This window comes from Anopheles stephensi, chromosome X, assembly GCF_013141755.1.
Source record: "Anopheles stephensi strain Indian chromosome X, UCI_ANSTEP_V1.0, whole genome shotgun sequence".
Classification (NCBI taxonomy): domain Eukaryota; kingdom Metazoa; phylum Arthropoda; class Insecta; order Diptera; family Culicidae; genus Anopheles; species Anopheles stephensi.
This window is the reverse complement of record NC_050201.1, coordinates 3,857,561-3,876,643: the sequence shown is the minus strand read 5'-3', so window position 1 is coordinate 3,876,643 and position 19,083 is coordinate 3,857,561. Positions and strand designations below refer to the sequence as shown.

The window sequence follows — 19,083 nt, the reverse complement described above, 5'->3', positions numbered from 1 at the left end:
ACATTCTTCCGAAAATAAAGTTAAAGCTCATCTTGGTGCCCTTGTCAGCTGTTTTGATGATAGTGAACGTCGATTCTGCACAAATCAAATATCAAATCCCATCCGTTATCTGAACGTGTGATGCTGAACTTAAAAATGAGAATGTAAAAAATGGCGACAGACCAAGACCTCTCTACAGCACGAGAAGAATGCACTGGTACACAAAGCGCTCTAAATAGGTTCAAATGGTTGAATTAAATTTATTCGCGTACTTACAAGTACGAATTATAGGGTGCAATAATCGGCCGTAACCTTCCCGCGTATAGTTGACCTTGTAGTTGATTGGGAAATAAATACGAAAGGGCTTGTTTTATGGAGGGTCCCCAGACCTGTACCGTTACGATGCCGTATCAGAGTTCAAATTCAAAGCTATTCGTTCAGAACTGGGTATATCATACGGTAACCAACGTGGACAAGATTAGATGTCTTGGCAGTTTTTTTTCTATATTGTAAAACTTAAACACTACAACCTCCACCTCTAAAATATACCAATCGGTGGCCGAGGTAATAGTGGAGCCGGTCTTCACGTGGCAGAACCGGGGGTCAAATCCCATTCGGACCTTTCCCCCGTAATTATCCGACTACATGGTTTTGATTCAATCTTGTAAGCTTTTTTATGACCGGTATGACCAATCAGGCAATTAAGCCAAAAAGAAGAAGAAGAAGAACCTCACGAGGTTTTGGTCTGCAGTCCCTGGCTTCCCTTGACTTGATTTTAGCCGGATTCCATACTTGGATAGTCAAGTCCTGCATACACGGGCGCAGTTCGGGCGGGATTCGACACACAATCCTGCTGTGTGGCGTCAATCGCATGTGGTTTACCCAAGCAAGAGCATCAACTTGTATCACTTCAACATTGTAAATTCAATTTTTTGTTAAAAATATTCCTCAGCCAAACAAAAGCAAAGGGTTTTCGAACCGGTAACGTTTATAACTCAACTGTAACGCATAGTAACACCCCGATCAGCAAAAAATAATCCGAAATTAGAGCTATTGAACAATTAACATTGAGGTTAAAATTTGCAGAATGATTTAAGATTAACACGTATCGAAGTAAGTTTCTTCTTGTCGTCACAAAAAAAAAGTGAAAAAGTTAAATTTAAATCACTAACCGTTACATGCGTTAGTTTGTTTTTTTTTTTTTTTTCAAATATCACTGCTCATCCGGTAACGGTCAAACTGCTCGCGGACGGGTACGCGCGCGCTTCTTCGAACTGCTCGAAGGAATTAAAAAAGTCACTCGAACTGCTCGAAAAAAAGTTTCAATCCAGCGCGCTCGATTATCCGTGTTTTGTTTGTGAGCCACGGATAAACGAACGCATTGTGTTCTTCATCTTGTTCTTCTAGCAGCAATACGGTACAGCCGTCCGTAAGCTAAGACTGATCGTAGCAGACGCGTTAACTCCGGAGCGCTGCAAATTCCACAGGCGTTTCCCGGAACGGTGTTTCCTGTGTGTTCTCGTAGCCGTCCCGCACACTCTGTGTGTGTCCTTTGTATTGCTGTGTTGTGCCTTACCGAGTCCGTGTTTAAGCATTGGAGGTTTATTGTAGGCTAGGAGTGCAAGCAAGCTGGAGTGTGATCACGTCCGTGCACCGATCAACTCGCAGAACGACGGGAACGAAACTTAGCTTGTGTGTGAAGCTGTAATACGCCCCCGTCATCGTCATCGATCAGCATTAAGAAGGGCGTCCAACAATCAATCCTCGATTTGCTTCGGATAGTGGATCTGCAGCTGGTGGTGGCCTATATTCGCGAAAGGTTCAGTTCGCAACCGATTGCAGGCCTGTTTGCGTGTAGCATAATGTATGCTACACACTGAGAACAATCTTGTGATTCATGTCTGTATGTGCATCGCATCGCGGTAAGAAGGTCGGCAGTGTGGCCCGTGTGTAAGTGTATACGTGCACACGCTTCTAGCGACGCGTTGAATTTTTTGTTTTACTGTGGCGCGAGTGTGTGTGTAAGTGTAGTGTTGCATCCGTTCCCAAGGTGTAACACCATGGAGCATAAAGTTTTTTGTTCTGTTAGTGTGAATTAACCGTCAAGAATGTTATAAGAAAATGGGCGTAACGTCATCCTAGGTAGCATATATCCTCCTATACCTACATTGGCATTACAGAGACAGACACGATCGAAGTAGTCGTTAAGCAACGGAGGCGCGCCCGTAGTGCATGGTTACCTAGGGATTTTTTTCTGGGTACACGACGACGGTGGCTGCGTAGAGTGATGCTGCTGGTGCGCTCCTTTCGAATTTAGAGGAATGACCATCGAGCACCGTCGTACGGCAGGTGGATGACGGCGCGTTGTGTTGTGTGTAATCCAAATGATGGTGCCAACGACGCTCACGGTAAAGAACGGCACCACAGATCGCCGCACCATACCTGGCATGGCATCGAATCCCACCACCAGCCTTTTACCCTGGTGGAGCCGAACCAACAGCAACCAGCGACCAGTTAGAATCGTAGAGAACAACGCTAAGCAGCGAGAACAGCCGCTGTCCAGCAGCAGCACCAATCCGTCCTTTCCACTATACCGGACCAGCGCCACGGGAAGGATCAGCGGTCCGGCGATGAACGAGAACGGCGACGATAGGCTGGAGGAAACGCATCGATCACGGAGACGGCGACGGGGCCGTCGACGACAACCGTTATGGAGCAACGGTCGATCGACAACGGTGACGACGATGCTGATGCACTTGCTGATGCTGTTCTGGTTTCTGGCCGATCCACCGACCGGCGGGACTGTGACCGGTTTCAGCGTACTGCCAGGTAAGGCGCGTTTTCAAACCTGCACAGCGAAAACCAATGCGATTCTCAGAATCTTTCACCTTCCGAAGCCTTTGTGAGCGCGACACGGCCCGTGTCACTTCTTTGTGTGTCGCGACCACCCTTTCTAATCGCTTTCCTATTGTCCCCAAAGCAGCAGCTTCTACGATACCAGCACGGGTATTGTTTTTCGCTAGAAAAGGAAGCTGATTTGAATTTTGCCCGCTCCTGCTAGACTCCTAGGCGGGGGACATTGCTTAAGGTTAGCAGAGAAGATAGATATTTCTCCTGCTAAAACAAAAACGATGGAACAGATGAGCAGGGAGCGGGAAGACTGACAGGGGGGAGTATGTATCCAAAAAGCTACCGGGTTAAATCAAGTCCTGGAAGCCAGAAGTGACAGTAGCAGAATGCTGGATGCAATTGGTTTTTTGTTGTTGCTGAGTTCTTCGACGGGCAATCCGTCGCAAATGGCGAGTGAGCTGGTGTACACTAGTGGTGGCTAGCCCGGATACGAAGCAAACATGCGATAGCCGAAAACAGAAAGCCTTTTCGCTAGAAGAACTATGGCCAACCAACAGGGTCTCGTCTCAAAATTGTGATATCAAGTCTTGTTTTTTTGGTAGATTTCGAAGAATTAATCTCTTGATGTGGAGATTTGATTTGAATTCTTAGTTACCATTAGGATTTGATCCAGTGCCGTAATGTTGGATGTTGGAACAATGTGACGGAATACTGGCGGGGTCCGTTGGTAAATGCTGGTCCTCTCTCTATTTCTCCACACAGCAGAATCGAATCACAGGAAGCCAAAAATGGCAAGCCGAGCTCTTTCGAGGTAAGAGGAAGAATTTAGTCGGGATTTAGTTGGACAACATGTCCACAATAAGAAGAACAACTTCTTAAGCGAATGTCCAAAATCTTCCTCACGTGCATTCTAATCTAATTAGTCCAATTTTTAGGGGGAAAGGGAATGGAATTATGTGTTTAATTTTGTTTGTTTTATATTTGAAGGGCGTCTGGTACACGGTGGGCGAAGCGTTGCCAGGATCGGGAATCGAATCCCAGACTATTGTACGTAGTAGTAGTTAATAAGCCTAGTCAGCCATCAGGTAGATGACCGGCCTGACCTAGCAGAGATCGTTAAGCCCAAGAAGTAGCTATGAAGCTATCGATGACGCAGTTTGATGTTTTAACATTCATGATATCGCTTCTTCGGATAAGGCACAACCACGTGGACTGGTGACTATCCAGCTGCCCTGGGAAAACTAGCTCAAGGAAGCCAATAGCTTTCCAGTCCAATTCCTTATGAGGGTTGGAGAACGAGAGAAGAAGTTCGGATAAAACTGTTTGTCGGGGTTGAGTTTGTTTGTTTGTTCACCCATTCGTGGAGTGACCGACTGATCGAAATAGACCTCCCATAATATGCTGGAACATGTTCTATTTATAGCGCCACAGCTCACACTTGCTTTTATAGTGGCAGCGACGGTTTGCTTTTATTGCACCGTTCATTTACATAACATTTCGAAATCGCAATTGCATCAAGAGAATGATGCTTCGGTGTTTTTCCTTTCATTAATTATTGAGTTCTAATCCTTCTCTGTACCGCGCCCTTACCTTCGATCGCACGTAAGAAAAGACACCCAAGAGGACCTGTCTTGCTGTAATTAATCCAGCCAAAGTAAGAAGCCTAAAAACAGACGCCCATGTTTATCTATTCCCCTTGTATATATACGCGTGTGTGTTTGGTTTTTTTTCTTTCCTCCCTCTTGTTTGCCCGTGGAAAACTGAGCATATTTCCATTTTACTTGTGGTGCATATAAGCCAAACCTCCGGCACTGTTTATTGCACCGAAACCAAACAAATCAAACATTTTTCCCCGGAGACTCACGAACGATCTTGCGAGGGGGAGTGTGAAGAGAGCAGTGAAGACAGTTTTTATGTTTTCGAACGATTCTCTTTTATGTTTTTTTCTTTTAGTTTTCTTTTTTTGGTGCTAAAGTACGGTAGAACCTTCGTCTACTGGAAGCAGAATTCTCACCAGCCACACATACACATATGCGCATTACGTTCGGTCGGGTTTGCATTTGAAAGAAACGGATTCGTATTGCCTCCGTAGCATAAGACGAGTAAGAAGAGAAGGGGTTTTCGTTTCCTCTCAACCAGCAGCGGGGCAGCAGCATTCTTAAGATGCACCACACAGCACTCTCATGAATCGCGTACGTGCGTATACGTGTGCTGTCGATGTGTTGGTGCTGGAATGTGCTGGATTTAAATCGTTTCCATGTGTGTTGTTTTGCTGGGCCCCACAGCATTAAAGAATGATGTGTTTCTTTGGGAGAAGCAGAGAATGCCAAAAGAAGCAATATAATTAGAGGAAAAAAGGCGAAAGAAAAGCTTAAAAACAAGGCTCAAGCAAACCTGTTCAAAATGCTGTGCGTGTGTTTTTTATTTGTCTCTCCCCCACCTCACGCTGTGTGCGGTGGTGTGTCTGTAATGTTTATTAGCAGGCAAAGGAAAAACACACGCGAATAAGCTGAGGGGCGGAAGGATGTGAATTACGCGTTCTCACATATGCAACCCATCATCGGCCCACCCCAGCACGCGGTGTATTTCACAACGGAAGACGTCTACGACCACGTCGGCTTACACACGACAGCGCAGCAGTAGTAAGAAGCGGGTACACGAATCGTCTATATCCATCCATCCACCTACAACGCACGGGGGAGAGCTATTGATTTTGGACTAATCGTTGACTTATCCGGGCGCTGTGGGTGTCTCGCGGTTTTGGTCTGCTGCAGAATTACCTCGGTAATACCGCCTTCGCCTCAAAAAGGCATACAAAAAGACCCTCGAAAGGCTTTTGCACCATGACTTGAACAGCCCAACGGAGCTTCTTCTTCTTCTTCTTCTTCCTTGGCACTACAACCTCGAGATGTATCGGGCCTGCCATTTCTGGCTTTCTGTGACTTAATTTTACCCTTAGAAAAGTAGTCAGCCCTACGGCAGTACGTGGAGGCGGTCTGGATGGGATTTGAACCCCAGTCCTGTCTTGTGAGGACCGGCGCCATTATCGCCTCGGCCACCGGACCGCCCCAATCCTTCTAGACATCTTCCCCTTGGAGTTTTTAGTTGAAGTTTTCTGGACGCTTCTACACTGTGATATCAACCCGAGATCTACCTTGGATGACTCAGTGGTAGAGGCGACAACGGACCAGATCTTTATACGGCAGGAGCATGAGGACTGACTATGCAACTTACTTACTTATCAGGCGCTACAACCGCTTTGCGGTCTTGGCCTGCTGCAACAATCCTCGATACCGCTCACGGTTTAGCGCCGTCGTCTGCCAATCCGTTATCCCGGCCGTTCTGGCGGACACGCATCGACCGCCATCACTCCATCTCAATTGGGGCCTACGCAACGCATCCTCTGTCCGTGTGGACGGCCTATAAGGACTTTACGGGCTGGGTCGTCCGGTGTCATTCTCATGGCGTGACCAGCCCACCGGAATCTGGCGAGTCTAATTCGCTGCACGATGGTAAGATCATCGTACAGCTCCTAGAGCTCGTCATTGTAGCGGCTCTCCTCCATTGTCCTTCCACACATACGGGGCCAAAAGAGGCGAATGAAGTCTCAAAGAACCAAAGCCTCTATAAATAAACGAGAAAAAAAACATACGGGTCCAAAAATCCTTCTGAGCATCTTCCTCTCGAACGCGGTTTAAGAGGGCTTCGTCAACTACGCAAAGACTATACTATGCAACTATGTGGTATCATTAAGTCTAGTTAGTAAGCCAGCAATGGCAGGCATGACCTAAGAGGTCGTTAGACCAAGAAGAGGGAAAGAGAGACCTGAAGCATCATACAAGAGATCCTCAACCCAATAATGTCTATGTCATCAGCGTATGACAATTTAGAATCTTTATTAGCCTATAGAAGTATATCAATAGGTCTAGCACCAGATCAACCCATCTCTGCAGCAGATCCAGAGACTGAGTAACCTTATGCCTTCAAATGAGCTCATTGCGTCATATGATGTCATAAGCTTCTTTAGAATTGATGAAGAAACGATAGCGACTCAATTTCCGTTTCCGATCTAAGTGTCTACGTACGCTACGGGTAAGACCTCATGAGGTTTGAAGCCCAAGAAGAAGGTCTGAAAGTCTTCAACTATCTATTCGACGAATGGGACAAGTCGATCTTGCAGTTTCGCAGTGTATCAGGGCCTTCCGCATTCCGCAACGTCAGCAATTGTTGGCGGCTTCGGAATTCTGCTATACTTGCTGAACTCTAGCTTATCTCCCGTCTTTGTATATATATATACTTAGGATGCCAACATTACACTGTTATTGCTGATGAATAATGTTTTTCTTTTTCCAACTGAATGAACTCCCATGCCATTATCCGTCTCTTTCCTTCCCTTCTCCACCGTACAGCTTTCTAATGGCATATGCATCGTTCAATACAGCTCAATTATTCGTTTCAGACACCCAACTGCAAGCACCGCGATTTACCACTCAGCCATCCTCATCTGGCTCGATCGTAAGCGAAGGTCGGACGAAGATTCTTCAATGTCATGCGTTAGGTAAGCTCTTGCGAAGGAAAGAAATCGCTCCGTTTGAAAAGCGCTGGTGACATAACATTGGCTTCTCTTTTACTAGGTTACCCGCAGCCCACCTATCGCTGGATCAAGGATGGCATCCCAGTCGGCAACTTTAGCAACAGCCAGTATCTTAAAATATTGAACATTACGCGGGACGATGCTGGATCGTACCAGTGCGAGGCAGCGAACAAGGCCGGGACGATTTTTAGCGAGAAAATCGATGTTGTCGTTGCGTGTAAGCATATCAGCTTAAGGCTCTTTTGGACTCCGCCATTCGATGGACCCCCCCCCCCCACTATCATTTTGTTTTTATTTTACTCTTTCTTTCTTTCGCTACCACAGATATGGGTATGTTTGTCGATTTGTCGGAAAAGATCGTATCGGTAATGTCCGGTTACCCGGCAATACTGAACCTATCGTACATCGAGTCGGTCCCAGCACCCTCGGTAACGTGGCAAACGGACGAAGGACCGCTCGAGTACAACATCAAGTACGCGCAAACGTCGAGCAATCAACTAATCATTCTAAGCGCGGACGAGGGCGATATACGCGCGTACCGTGCCCGTGCCTTCAACACCCAGATCGGGCGCGAGGAAAGCACCGGGTTCGTGCGGTTAAACGTTACCGGCAATCCGTACACCGAGATTGCACCGGAAATAATTGTACATCCGCAGAGCATGAAGGTGGTGCGTGGTGCGCAAACCGTCGAGCTGGAATGCATTGCCAACGCGCGCCCGCTGCACGAGCTGGAAACGATCTGGCTGAAGGATGGGATTGCGATCGAAAACACGGGCATCCACTACACGCAGACGGATCCGTGGAATCGTACGATCACGCTGCTGCACGTCAACCTAACCCACACGGGCGAGTACACGTGTCAGGTGCGGATGCGCACCGGCGGCCACCCGACCGTTTCGTCGATGGCGGAGGTAATTGTACAGGAGCCGCCCACGTTCGTGACACCGCTGCGGACGGAAACGCTCGGCGAGTACGGTTCACGCACCGTGCTGGCGTGCGATGTGATCGGTGAGCCGCTGCCGAAAATAACCTGGTACAAGAATGCGCAACCGATCGAGCAGGCAGCGGGCCGGTACACGGTGCAGGACGACAATTCGCTCGAGATCTACCGGCTCGGCATGGATGATACGGCCATGTTTCAGTGTCTTGCCTCGAACGAGGCGGGCGAAAAGTCAGCCTACACTTGGCTGAAGGTTAAAAGTAAGTTGTGCTGGCTTACGCAGATAAGCTGGAGTTTTCGGTTGCGTTTGGATGATTATATCTACATTTTACTCTACAGCTTATACACCTATCATGGAGCTAGCGCCCTCGAATCAGACGGTGCTTGATGGGAAGGACGCCACAATGAACTGTCGCGCGATCGGAGCACCCACACCCACCATCCATTGGATCTATAATGGTAGCTATATATTTCTTCATTCTGTTCTAGTTCTTACACGTTTCGTTACCAATCATCTCGGTGTCCGCTTCAGATACGTACCCCATCGAAGCGTCGGCCAGAATGCAGATTCTAGATTCGGGCGATTTGCTGCTGTCAAACGTTCGCGAAGCGGACAGTGGGCTCTACTCGTGCATACGCGAGAACGAAGCAGGTCGTATCACTGGATCCGGATATTTAACTGTGCTGGGTATGTGTGTGTGTGTTGTGCCAAAGCGCACTTATATAGATGCATTGATACGAATCTATCTTTCCCTGCAGTTCGTACCCAAATTGTTCGCCCACCGGCAGATACAACCGTACTGCTGGGCCACTCGGCCGCACTGGAGTGTGGTGTGTCAAGCGATCCGACCGTACCGTACAACATCGATTGGTATCGCGAGCCGAAGTAAGCGTTCTGCCTGAAGTACCGTGTGTTCCATGTATTATTAAAAATGCATTATAATATTATTGCAGCCGATTGCCGATCAAGAACAGCCAGCGCATCGGTGTGAAGGGTGACGGTACGCTCGAAATTACGGAAGTGCGCCCATCGGACGTCGGTCAGTATTCGTGCATCGTCACGTCGCCCGGTGGCAATGAAACGCGGTCGGCGCGGCTAAGCGTCATCGAACTGCCGTTCGCACCCTCGAACGTGAAAGCCGTACGGCTGAGCGCGTCACAAAACCGTGCCATCAACGTGTCCTGGACGCCCGGCTTCGATGGGAACAGTAAAATCATCAAGTTCATCGTGCAGCGGCGCGAGGTGCCGGAGCTGGGCCCGCTGCCCGATCCGCTGCTAAACTGGGTAACGGAGGCGGCCAATGTGTCCGCCCAGGCGAAATGGATACTGTTGACGAATTTGAAGGCGGCCACCGCGTACCAGTTCCGCATCAGTGCGGTCAATCGCGTCGGCGAGGGCTCACCGTCCGAACCGAGCGAGGTCGTGAAGCTGCCGCAAGAAGGTATGTGTGTGCTGCGGGGTTGGGTTCTTTTTTATCTATCCTTAGTCTTAGGGAAACGAACTCAAAATTCTTGATTTGATTTGGAAGTCGCCTTCTCGGATGATGTATTGCCCGATTGCCTAACTTCAGGCGTTTACACAACTTGTAACTCGTTCATGTACATCCTTAACAGCCCCGTCAGGTCCACCGGTCGGATTCGTTGGTTCGGCACGTTCGTCCACCGAAATCATCATCCAATGGCAGCCACCGCTCGAGGAGCACCGGAACGGTCAGATCCATGGCTACATTATACGCTACCGACTGTTCGGCTACCGGGGCAGCCCGTGGAACTATCGCAACATTACCAACGAGGCGCAACGGAACTATCTCATCCAGGAGCTGATCACGTGGAAGGACTACATCATCCAGATTGCCGCCTACAACAATATGGGTGTGGGTGTGTACACTGACGGGGCAAAGATTAAAACCAAGGAAGGTGTACCGGAAGCGCCACCGACGAACGTACGCGTGGAACCACTCAACTCGACCGCGATACGCGTCTGGTGGACACCGCCCAACCCGCAGCAGATAAACGGTATAAATCAGGGCTACAAATTGCAAGCGTGGCGGTTCGAAAAGCCACCACTACAATCACCGGCGACGGCCGGATCGTCCTCCGGCACGGGCGGACTGATAGCGGTCGGGGCCGGCGATGAGGCAAGCGAGCTGATCGAGACGGAAATGAAGATGCTGACGGTGCCACCGAACCTGCTCGATCCGCTGGCAGAGCAGAGCGAAGTGCTGGCCGGGCTGGAGAAGTACACGGCGTACAACATTACCGTGCTGTGCTTTACCGATCCCGGCGACGGTGAGCGCAGTGTGCCCGTGCCGGTGCAAACGCTCGAGGACGTACCGGACGAGGTGAGCGGTTTGCAGTTTAGCGGCATATCCGACCGAGAGGTTAGCGTTGCGTGGGATCCACCGCGCCGCACGAACGGCATCCTTACCGGGTATCAGGTGCGGTACTACGTGAAGGATCACCCGGAAGCGGTACGGTCGGTCAATCTAACCGCGGATCAAACGCGGCTCAAGGTGACGCATCTTACCGCAACGACACACTACACGTTCGAGGTAAACGGGTGGACGGTTGTGGGGGCTGGCCCACCAAAGGTGGCCACCATCCAGTCCGGGATCGAGCCGGTACTGCCCCATCCACCGTACCAGCTAGCCCTGTCGAACATTGAAGCGTTCTCGGTGGTGATACAGTTTACGCCCGGCTTTGACGGCAACTCGTCCATCACCAGCTGGATCGTTGAGGCGCAAACCGCGCGCAATCTTACCTGGTTCGTGGTGCACGAGCTGCACGATCCGGACGCATCCACGGTGACCGTGCTCGGCCTGATGCCGTTCACCACGTACCGGTTGCGCATCACCGCGTGTAACGTCGTCGGCCGCTCGGAACCGTCCGAACCGACGAAAGACTTTCAAACGATTCAAGCCCGCCCGAAACATCCACCGTTCAACGTGACGGTACGGGCGATGAGTGCGACCGAGCTGCGCGTCCGCTGGATACCGTTGCAGCAAACGGAATGGTTCGGTAATCCGCGCGGGTACAACATTACCTACCGCATCACGCACGACAATGCCGGAACGAGCGGCAGTGGGGATGGTAATGGTGACGGTGTGGCAGCAATAGATGGGCACGGCATACAGCCGCCGTCCGGTGGTTCGGATGGTGTCGGCACCTGGGGTCGTCGGAGCGTGCTGATCGAAGATCCGACAGCAAACTCGCACGTGCTGGATGGGCTGGAAGAGTGGTCCGTGTACGAGATAGCGATGACGGCCGTGAACGAGGTGGGCGAATCGAGCGACAGTCCGCACGCGTTTGAACGTACGCGCGAAGCCGTCCCCTCGATGGGACCGGCCGTGGTCGATGCGAACGCAACCTCCTCGACCACGATCGTCGTGCGGTGGACGGAAGTGCCGAAGGTGCACCGTAACGGGCAGGTCGAGGGTTACCGGGTGTACTACGGTTCGGTAGCGGGGCGTACGCCCGTACTGCACAAAACGATCGCCAACAACTACACCTTCACCACCACGCTTACCGAGCTGAAGAAGTACGTGCAGTACGACATACAGGTGCTGGCGTACACGCGGCTCGGGGACGGTGCGCTGAGCACGCCCCCGGTACGCATACAAACGTTCGAAGACACGCCGGGTGCGCCGTCCAACGTGTCCTTCCCGGACGTGTCGTTCAGCATGGCGCGCATCATCTGGGACGTGCCGGAAGAGCCGAACGGTGAAATTTTAGCCTACCGCGTAACGTACCTGCTGAACGGTTCGCAGAACCTCAACTTCACCCAAGAGTTCCCACCATCCGATCGAACGTTCCGTGCCACGCAGCTGCTCGCCGAACGGTACTACCTGTTCAGCGTGACCGCCCAAACTCGGCTTGGCTGGGGCAAGACAGCGGCCGCCCTCGTTTACACCACCAACAATCGGCAGATTCCGCAGGCACCATCGGCACCGCAAATTTCCCGCTCGCAGGTACAGTCGGAGCAGATCACGTTTAGCTGGACCCCCGGTCGGGATGGGTTTGCCCCGCTTCGCTACTATTCGGTGCAGTTCCGGGAGAGCGAAGGTTCGTCCTGGACACTGATCCCGAAGCGTGTCGATCCGGCCGTTACGTCCTACACGGCGACCGGCCTGAAACCGCACACATACTACCAGTTTCGCATCCAAGCGACCAATGATCTGGGCCCGTCCAGTTACAGCAAGGAAAGCGCCCAGATTCGAACGCTTCCGGCCGCTCCGTCTGAAGCGATCACCGGACTGAAGGTGGTCCCGATTACCACCACGAGTGTGCGTGTGCAGTGGAACGCACTGCGTGCGAGCGCCTGGAACGGGGACGCTGAAACCGGTGGCTATCGCATACTCTACCAACCACTGTCCGACTTTCCCTCCACCCTGCAGAGCACACCGAAGATGGATGTGCTGGGCGTGCAGGAGGTGTCGGCAGTCCTCGCCGACCTTGCCCAGGATCGGAACTACGAAATCATACTCCAACCGTTCAACTCGCAAGGTTCCGGACCACCGTCACCGCCGGTTGCGGTGTACGTGGGCGAGGCGGTACCGATCGGCGAGCCGCTCAACATCGAGGGTGAAGCCATCTCGTCCACCGAGGTCCATCTGCGCTGGCACCCACCGCAGCAAAACACACAGAACGGCGAGCTGCTGGGGTACAAGATCTTTTACCTGGTGACCGATTCACCCGCCCAAGATTTCGATCCCGAACCACCGCCGCCATCCGCGCTCGGCAGCGGCATTAACGGTGGCACCGTTGCCCGGCGCAACAAAACACCGGAGGAAGAGATTGAGGTCGTGCCGGCCTCGTACACAACGCACAATCTGGTCTTTCTCGACAAGTACACCGAGTATCGGATACAGATACTGGCCTTCAATCCGGCTGGCGATGGGCCACGGTCCGCCCCGATCACGGTCAAAACGCTCCCGGGCCATCCGGGGCCGCCCACGAACCTGCTCTTCACCGACATCACCATGAACAGCCTGATGGTAAGCTGGGATGTGCCGCGTAAACCGAACGGCCTCATACTGGGCTACATCGTCGCGTACGAAACGACCGAAGATAATGAAAGTAAGTGGGCCGTTAGGCTAGATTAAAATAGAGCACGCTTGTATTCAATCGTCCCTCCTTCCTCCCCGTTTTTCCTTTCGCTCGGCAGAGTTTAGCAAACAGGTTAAACAGAAGGTAACCGGCACTAGCCTGATCGTGCAGAACCTGGAGGAAGAAGTGACGTACACCTTTACGGTACGGGCGCAAACCATCGACTACGGGCCGACGGTGACTGGCAACGTAACGACCGGGCCGCAGGACGGTTCGCCCGGTTCACCGCGCGAGCTAATGATCACCAAGTCGCAGGCCAGCGTACAGATGCACTGGATCAACGGGCAGTCGGGCAAAGGTCCGATCCTGGGCTATTACATCGAAACGAAGAAGCGAGGTAAGTAGGAGGGCGGTATAGAGCAAAGGGCCCACAAGAGCCTGCTCCTTTACTATACTCCACTTCTCCTTCCGCGTTTTCGCTACAGACGATCTGCGCTGGGAAACGGTAGCGCGCACAACGAACGGTCCGATACAGGAGTTTACCGTCAGCTTTCAAAATCTGCTACCGTCGACGGCGTACAAGTTTCGCGTCATTTCGTACAACCGGTACGGCATCAGCTGTCCGGTGTACTCCGACGATGCGGTGCTAACGCCGTCGAAGCTGTATCTCGAGTACGGCTACCTGCAGCTGAAACCGTTCTACCGGCAGACGTGGTTTATGGTGGCACTGGCGGCGACCTCGATCGTGATCGTTATCATGGTTATTGCGGTGCTGTGTGTGAAGAGCAAAAGTTACAAGTACAAACGTGAGTAGCTATTTGTATTATTAAAATTGTTTACCTTAAGGGACAAAGTGAGTGCTGTAGAATGTTAAATTTAGTCAAGGAAGGGGTAGAAGTGTCCATCGATCGCTCTGGGCAAACCGGGGACGAACGCAAGCGGATAAGCGAAGGTGGAGGTCTGCGATGCCACAAGGGCTGGGGAGTCGATTTTTGCGCACTTGGAGAACCCCACTCAACCCTTACCCTGCATGAACGGTTCCTCCAGACAGAACCCAATCTCGCTCGAGCTTTCCCATGAGCAGTTGATGCGACCAACAGTCGAACGCAGCTTCAGAATCGGTGTAGATGACGTCGACCCTGCCCATCACCCACTGGGTGAGGATACAGATCGATCGTTGTCAGTGTGGAGCTTCAAGGCATATGAAGCCATGCTGGGAGGATGGGGATTAACGGGCAAACAATCGGGAAGATAGCAGAATAGATAACAGGCTCGAGGACTTGCACAAAGGATGATGACATGCCTCGATAATTATTGGAGGGATTAGTGTTGGGGGCAACTGCTGACTAACGTGTGAGAGGTGAGGCCTCCCGGTAGCTCCACACTCACTGAGGGCGAAGAGGTCGAAGAGCGCGAAGAGCTACCTCTTCAGCAAAGGGCTCTGAGAGTTTTCCATCCACCTTCACACCTGCCATTGTCATTCTTACAAGCTTGGTAAGCTTGGCTGGGAGATTCCAAAAGAAAAAAGCCATACTGTCATATGCGGCTTTCGAATCAATGAAGAGATGGTAGAAGTGGAGCTGCTGCTCCGCCATCTTCTCCAAGATTTCCCGCATCGTGAAGATCTCTGGTCAGTGGTTGATTTTCCGTTTCGGAGTCCTCTCTGATAGTTTCCGACACTCTCTTCGACGAATGGAACATGTCGATCTTGTAAGATTAGGGAGAAGATCTTGCAGGCGGTATTCAACACCGTAATACCCCTGCAATTGCTGCACTCTAGCCTATCTCCCTTCTTGTGTATGGGATAGATGATACCAAGATTCCCATACCTCAGTAATAATTTGATGAATTTCCTGTTCGAGTGCTGCACCACCGTTTTTGATGATCTCATCTGCTAGTGGAGCCTCTAGCTGTTCGTTGAACTGATCATTTAGCAATTCATCAAAGTACTGAGCCCATCGCGAGAGGACCTCTGGCTGGTAACTGACTAGATCCCTTATTCCGACAGCAGGAGGTCACCCTAGATCTAAAGTTCTTTCGGCGACCTGCTATCTCCTGGTAAAACTTTCTTCCTGGTCCGTAACTTTGGTGCGGTGAACTCTTCTCTCTTCTCTCCTGAGCCGTGAGTATTCCTCTGCGCATGCCCGCGTTCTATGCCGCTGCTGCATTACTCGGTATGCGCAGTTTCTAAATTCGTTTTTTTGGTAGTAGAGCCTCTCGTAAAGCGGATTTGAATGTCTGTTGGTCGTGACTGTCCTTTAGGGGGAGTCCGTGTTGAGCTGAGCCCATTGGCGCGGGGACGGACGATTCTGCAACGAATCACTAAGCCAACCAAATAGTGATCGGAATCGATGTTGGCCCCGTTCAACAAGCTCGACTGTCTTCGGCGGCTAATCAACACGTGGGTCTATCTGATTGGAAGTGGCTCCCATCCGGAGACACCTACGACGTAGCTTTGTGAATGTCCTGCAAAACAGCTGTCGTTACTGTGTTCACGTAGACTGGGACTTCCAGTGTATTGGCGGTACATTGGCTCCTCCCTACCAGGAAGATTTTAACATCGTGCCTGGGACACTGCTCAATGATTTTTGTGAGGCGGCCGTAGCACAGGTCCTTCTCCTCTTCATCCTTGTCTTCGGTAGGGGCGTAAACGTTGATGAGGCTGATGTTAAAGAATCTACCTCGCATGCGCAGGGTGCACTGCCTATCATTGATAACCTTGAAGCCAATGATTTCGGATTTCAGCCGCGGACTGACGGCGACACCTGTTCCCCGAGCATATGGTGGCGGTCGTGGCAGCTGAAGTAAATGTCGTATCGGTTACTACCATGCCTGTTATGCACACCATTCCCTAACCAACGGATCTCTTGTAGAGCTACGGAGGTCCATGTTCAGTATGGCTAAGGCGCGTCATCAAGTTGCTTCAAGGCTCCGGCTCTGTAGAGAGTGCTCAAGCCCCCAGGTACCTCTGGAGGGCCTCGTGGCTGTTCGGTTAAACGTCTGGGTTACCCCCCCCCCCCCCCCCCTTCGTATAGGCAGTCCCCACCTCCTGTTTAGTTTAGGTGACGGAATAGGAGATGGGTAGGAGAGCCTGTGTAATCCCGAAAGGAGTCTCGGATCCTACCCCATTAACAGAGCACCCTAAGTCAGTTACCCGATGTCTAGTTATTCATAATAATAAATAAGAGGTCGTTAGGTCAAGAAAAGAGAGAGAGAGAGAGAGAAAGAGTATGAGTGATCGAGCCTAATTTTTTTCTCCCACTTTCATCACCCACGCAGAGGAAGTTCAGAAAACGCTGGAAGAATCCATCGCAATGTCCATCGACGAACGGCAGGAGCTAGCGCTGGAGCTTTACCGCACCCGGCACGGTGCATCGGCCAACGGTGGCATGAACGGCGTAAGCAGTGGCACCGGCACAATGATCCACAGCACACTTGGCCGCCGCACCGGTACCATACTCGGCCGGAAGGGTGGCGGTGGGCCTGGTTCGAGCGCGGCGGCAGCGGCTGCGGCCGCCTCCCTGGGCAAATCACCGCCCCGTCCATCGCCCGCCTCGGTCGCGTATCACAGCGACGAGGAAAGCTTAAAGTGTTACGATGAAAACCCGGACGACAGCAGCGTCACGGAGAAACCGTCCGAGGTGAGCTCCAGTGATTCACAGGTAAGAAGCGGCGCGCCGGTGATAGGTTGCACATATTTACTAACCCTCTGCTCCACCTGTTTCCAACACAGGCGTCGGAAAGTGAAAACGAAAGTGTCCGGTCGGATCCACACTCGTTCGTCAACCATTACGTGAACAACGATCTGCTGCGCCAGTCGTGGAAGCGGCAGAAACCGGTACGGAACTACTCGAGCTACACCGACTCGGACCCGGAAGGGTCGGCGGTGATGAGCCTGAACGGTGGGCAAATCATCATGAACAATATGGCACGGTCGCGGGCACCACTGCCCGGCTTCAGTTCCTTTGTGTGAAGGAGTTAGACGCACACACACACACACACTGTGCCTTTTTCCCGATTGTTCTCAGCAGTAGTAGTAGCAAGAATCGAGAGGACCAACAAGACTAGCAATGCAAGAAGAAAACTGCCAATACCACCACCCGCTCACAACATATCAGTCGCGCGACACGTATTTCTTCTGCCAGCGCGAAGAGGAAATAGTGATAGCGGGGGGGGGGAGTGTTCGGACACGGAGCTTTTTAGGTTCATTTTAACTACATTACTACACGCGTATGGATTTAGCTACGGATAGAGACGAACAGGTTTTACCCCGATAGAGCGTCAGCATATTAAGGGGCAAAATTAGGCCACCACAACAACCAAACAACCAAACACGAGATAACGAGTTGTGCGGGCGGATGTGTATGAAAATTGTAGCATTTAAACTAGGTACGGTTTTAAGCGAACTTCCTTTAGCGATTTAAGACGACTGCTCGCCGCAACGCTGTCGCGGAATAGAATTTTTATGGTAAATCCTTTTTTTTTGTTTTAAATATGGACTATTAGAGACTTGATTTTAAGCGATAGAGCGAAACACAGGACTCTTATTTGCCCCCCTATACCTTAATCGTACGATTGGCGCGCGCGCGCGCGTATAAAAGGCAAAAGCTACTTACATTTACTCACGAAAATGAATTATGTGATAATCGAATTGTTTAAGGGAAGTAGTAGTGGTAGTAGTGAAAACAAGATACTGAAATTCAACGTGTGTCGTTCGTGGCGCTTTTTTTAGAGTATTCCGTATTCCGTCCCGTCACACACATACCACACCCCCCCATGTGTGCTGCACCCTAGAGTGCAGTATATGGAGGGGGAAAAGCGGAAGGCAGGGGCAGCAGCAGCATTACTCAGCATCAGAAGAGATGTCTATGCTTTTTTTTTACATTATACTTTGTCTAATTTTTTTTTTTTACTCTGTCTACATTTTACGTGAATATTTTCAACCTAAGAAAACAGCCATTTTCGTAAATAAAATATACAAATGTGTGTATTCTCTCTGCTGGGCGCGGTTCGAGCCGCGTATCGGAATGTAACTTCGTTGCGTGTCGATTTCTTTTCGTCGCCGGTGTTGGAATGAGTTTTGAGCGACTCTTACCTGCCGAGAAGCTGTTGTTGTGGGGGCTAGACGTTGGCCCGCCGCAGCTTGAGGTCAAAGGGACAGATCGTCCACTTTTTTGGCCGGGAAGCTCGGTCCAGTCCTCTTCTCGACAGGTTAGATTCTACTTCAGCTATCCAACGAGCTCGTTGTGCTCCTCTACGTCTCGTAACAGAGGTACGTTGGTAGAGCTTCATCTCCAATCAGCTTCCTCGAACGATAGTCCCTCAGCACCAGCAGCTCGAAGTTGGCGAGTGCTTTGAAATCCTCCGACAGGTTCGATTGGACTTCAGACTGCCACCGAGCTCGCTATGCTCCTCTACGCCTCGTGTACCGAACGAGGAACCTTCAGCCTGACATCCTCAGCATATCATCTTCAATCAACTTTCCCGAAGGATAGTCTTTGGCAACTTGGCGGTCGAAGATGGCGAGTGCATTGGAGTCCTCCACCAGCAAATAGACATTCTGGTCCAGGACTCCGTATCAAGTCCTACCGGAAGTATCAGTGTACGTTGTGCTTGCTGGAGACTTTTCTCGATCACAGGAGTCCATATCCTGAACACTGGTCCTGACAATGTC

General features: G+C 51.1%; 1 protein-coding gene across 2 annotated transcripts; it reads left to right on the top strand.

Annotated features, from left to right (window-relative positions):
• The first annotated feature begins 1,373 nt into the window (after nucleotides 1-1,373).
• LOC118504916 (protein sidekick) lies at nucleotides 1,374-18,442 on the top strand. Of its 2 annotated transcripts, none has more exons than XM_036040000.1 (13): nucleotides 1,374-2,808; nucleotides 7,289-7,387; nucleotides 7,464-7,640; nucleotides 7,748-8,623; nucleotides 8,703-8,822; nucleotides 8,896-9,051; nucleotides 9,123-9,249; nucleotides 9,318-9,805; nucleotides 9,978-13,439; nucleotides 13,528-13,806; nucleotides 13,895-14,215; nucleotides 16,689-17,071; nucleotides 17,143-18,442. In XM_036040000.1, exons 1-13 carry the CDS (start codon nucleotides 2,364-2,366, stop codon nucleotides 17,380-17,382), a joined length of 7,173 nt encoding a protein of 2,390 aa, XP_035895893.1. In that variant the 5' UTR covers nucleotides 1,374-2,363; the 3' UTR covers nucleotides 17,383-18,442. The 2 variants fall into 2 exon arrangements, with proteins under 2 accessions (XP_035895893.1, XP_035895884.1); XM_036039991.1 differs by having other exon boundaries at nucleotides 7,271-7,387.
• The last annotated feature ends 641 nt before the right edge of the window (nucleotides 18,443-19,083 follow it).

Bases quoted from the DNA above. Each gene is read 5' to 3' on its own strand.
- LOC118504916 (XM_036039991.1), top strand. From the start codon at position 2,364: ATGATGGTGCCAACGACGCTCACGGTAAAGAACGGCACCACAGATCGC. The intron at 7,641-7,747 runs GTAAGCATATCA...TCGCTACCACAG, and splicing joins AATCGATGTTGTCGTTGCGT to ATATGGGTATGTTTGTCGAT. The intron at 9,806-9,977 runs GTATGTGTGTGC...CATCCTTAACAG, and splicing joins CGTGAAGCTGCCGCAAGAAG to CCCCGTCAGGTCCACCGGTC.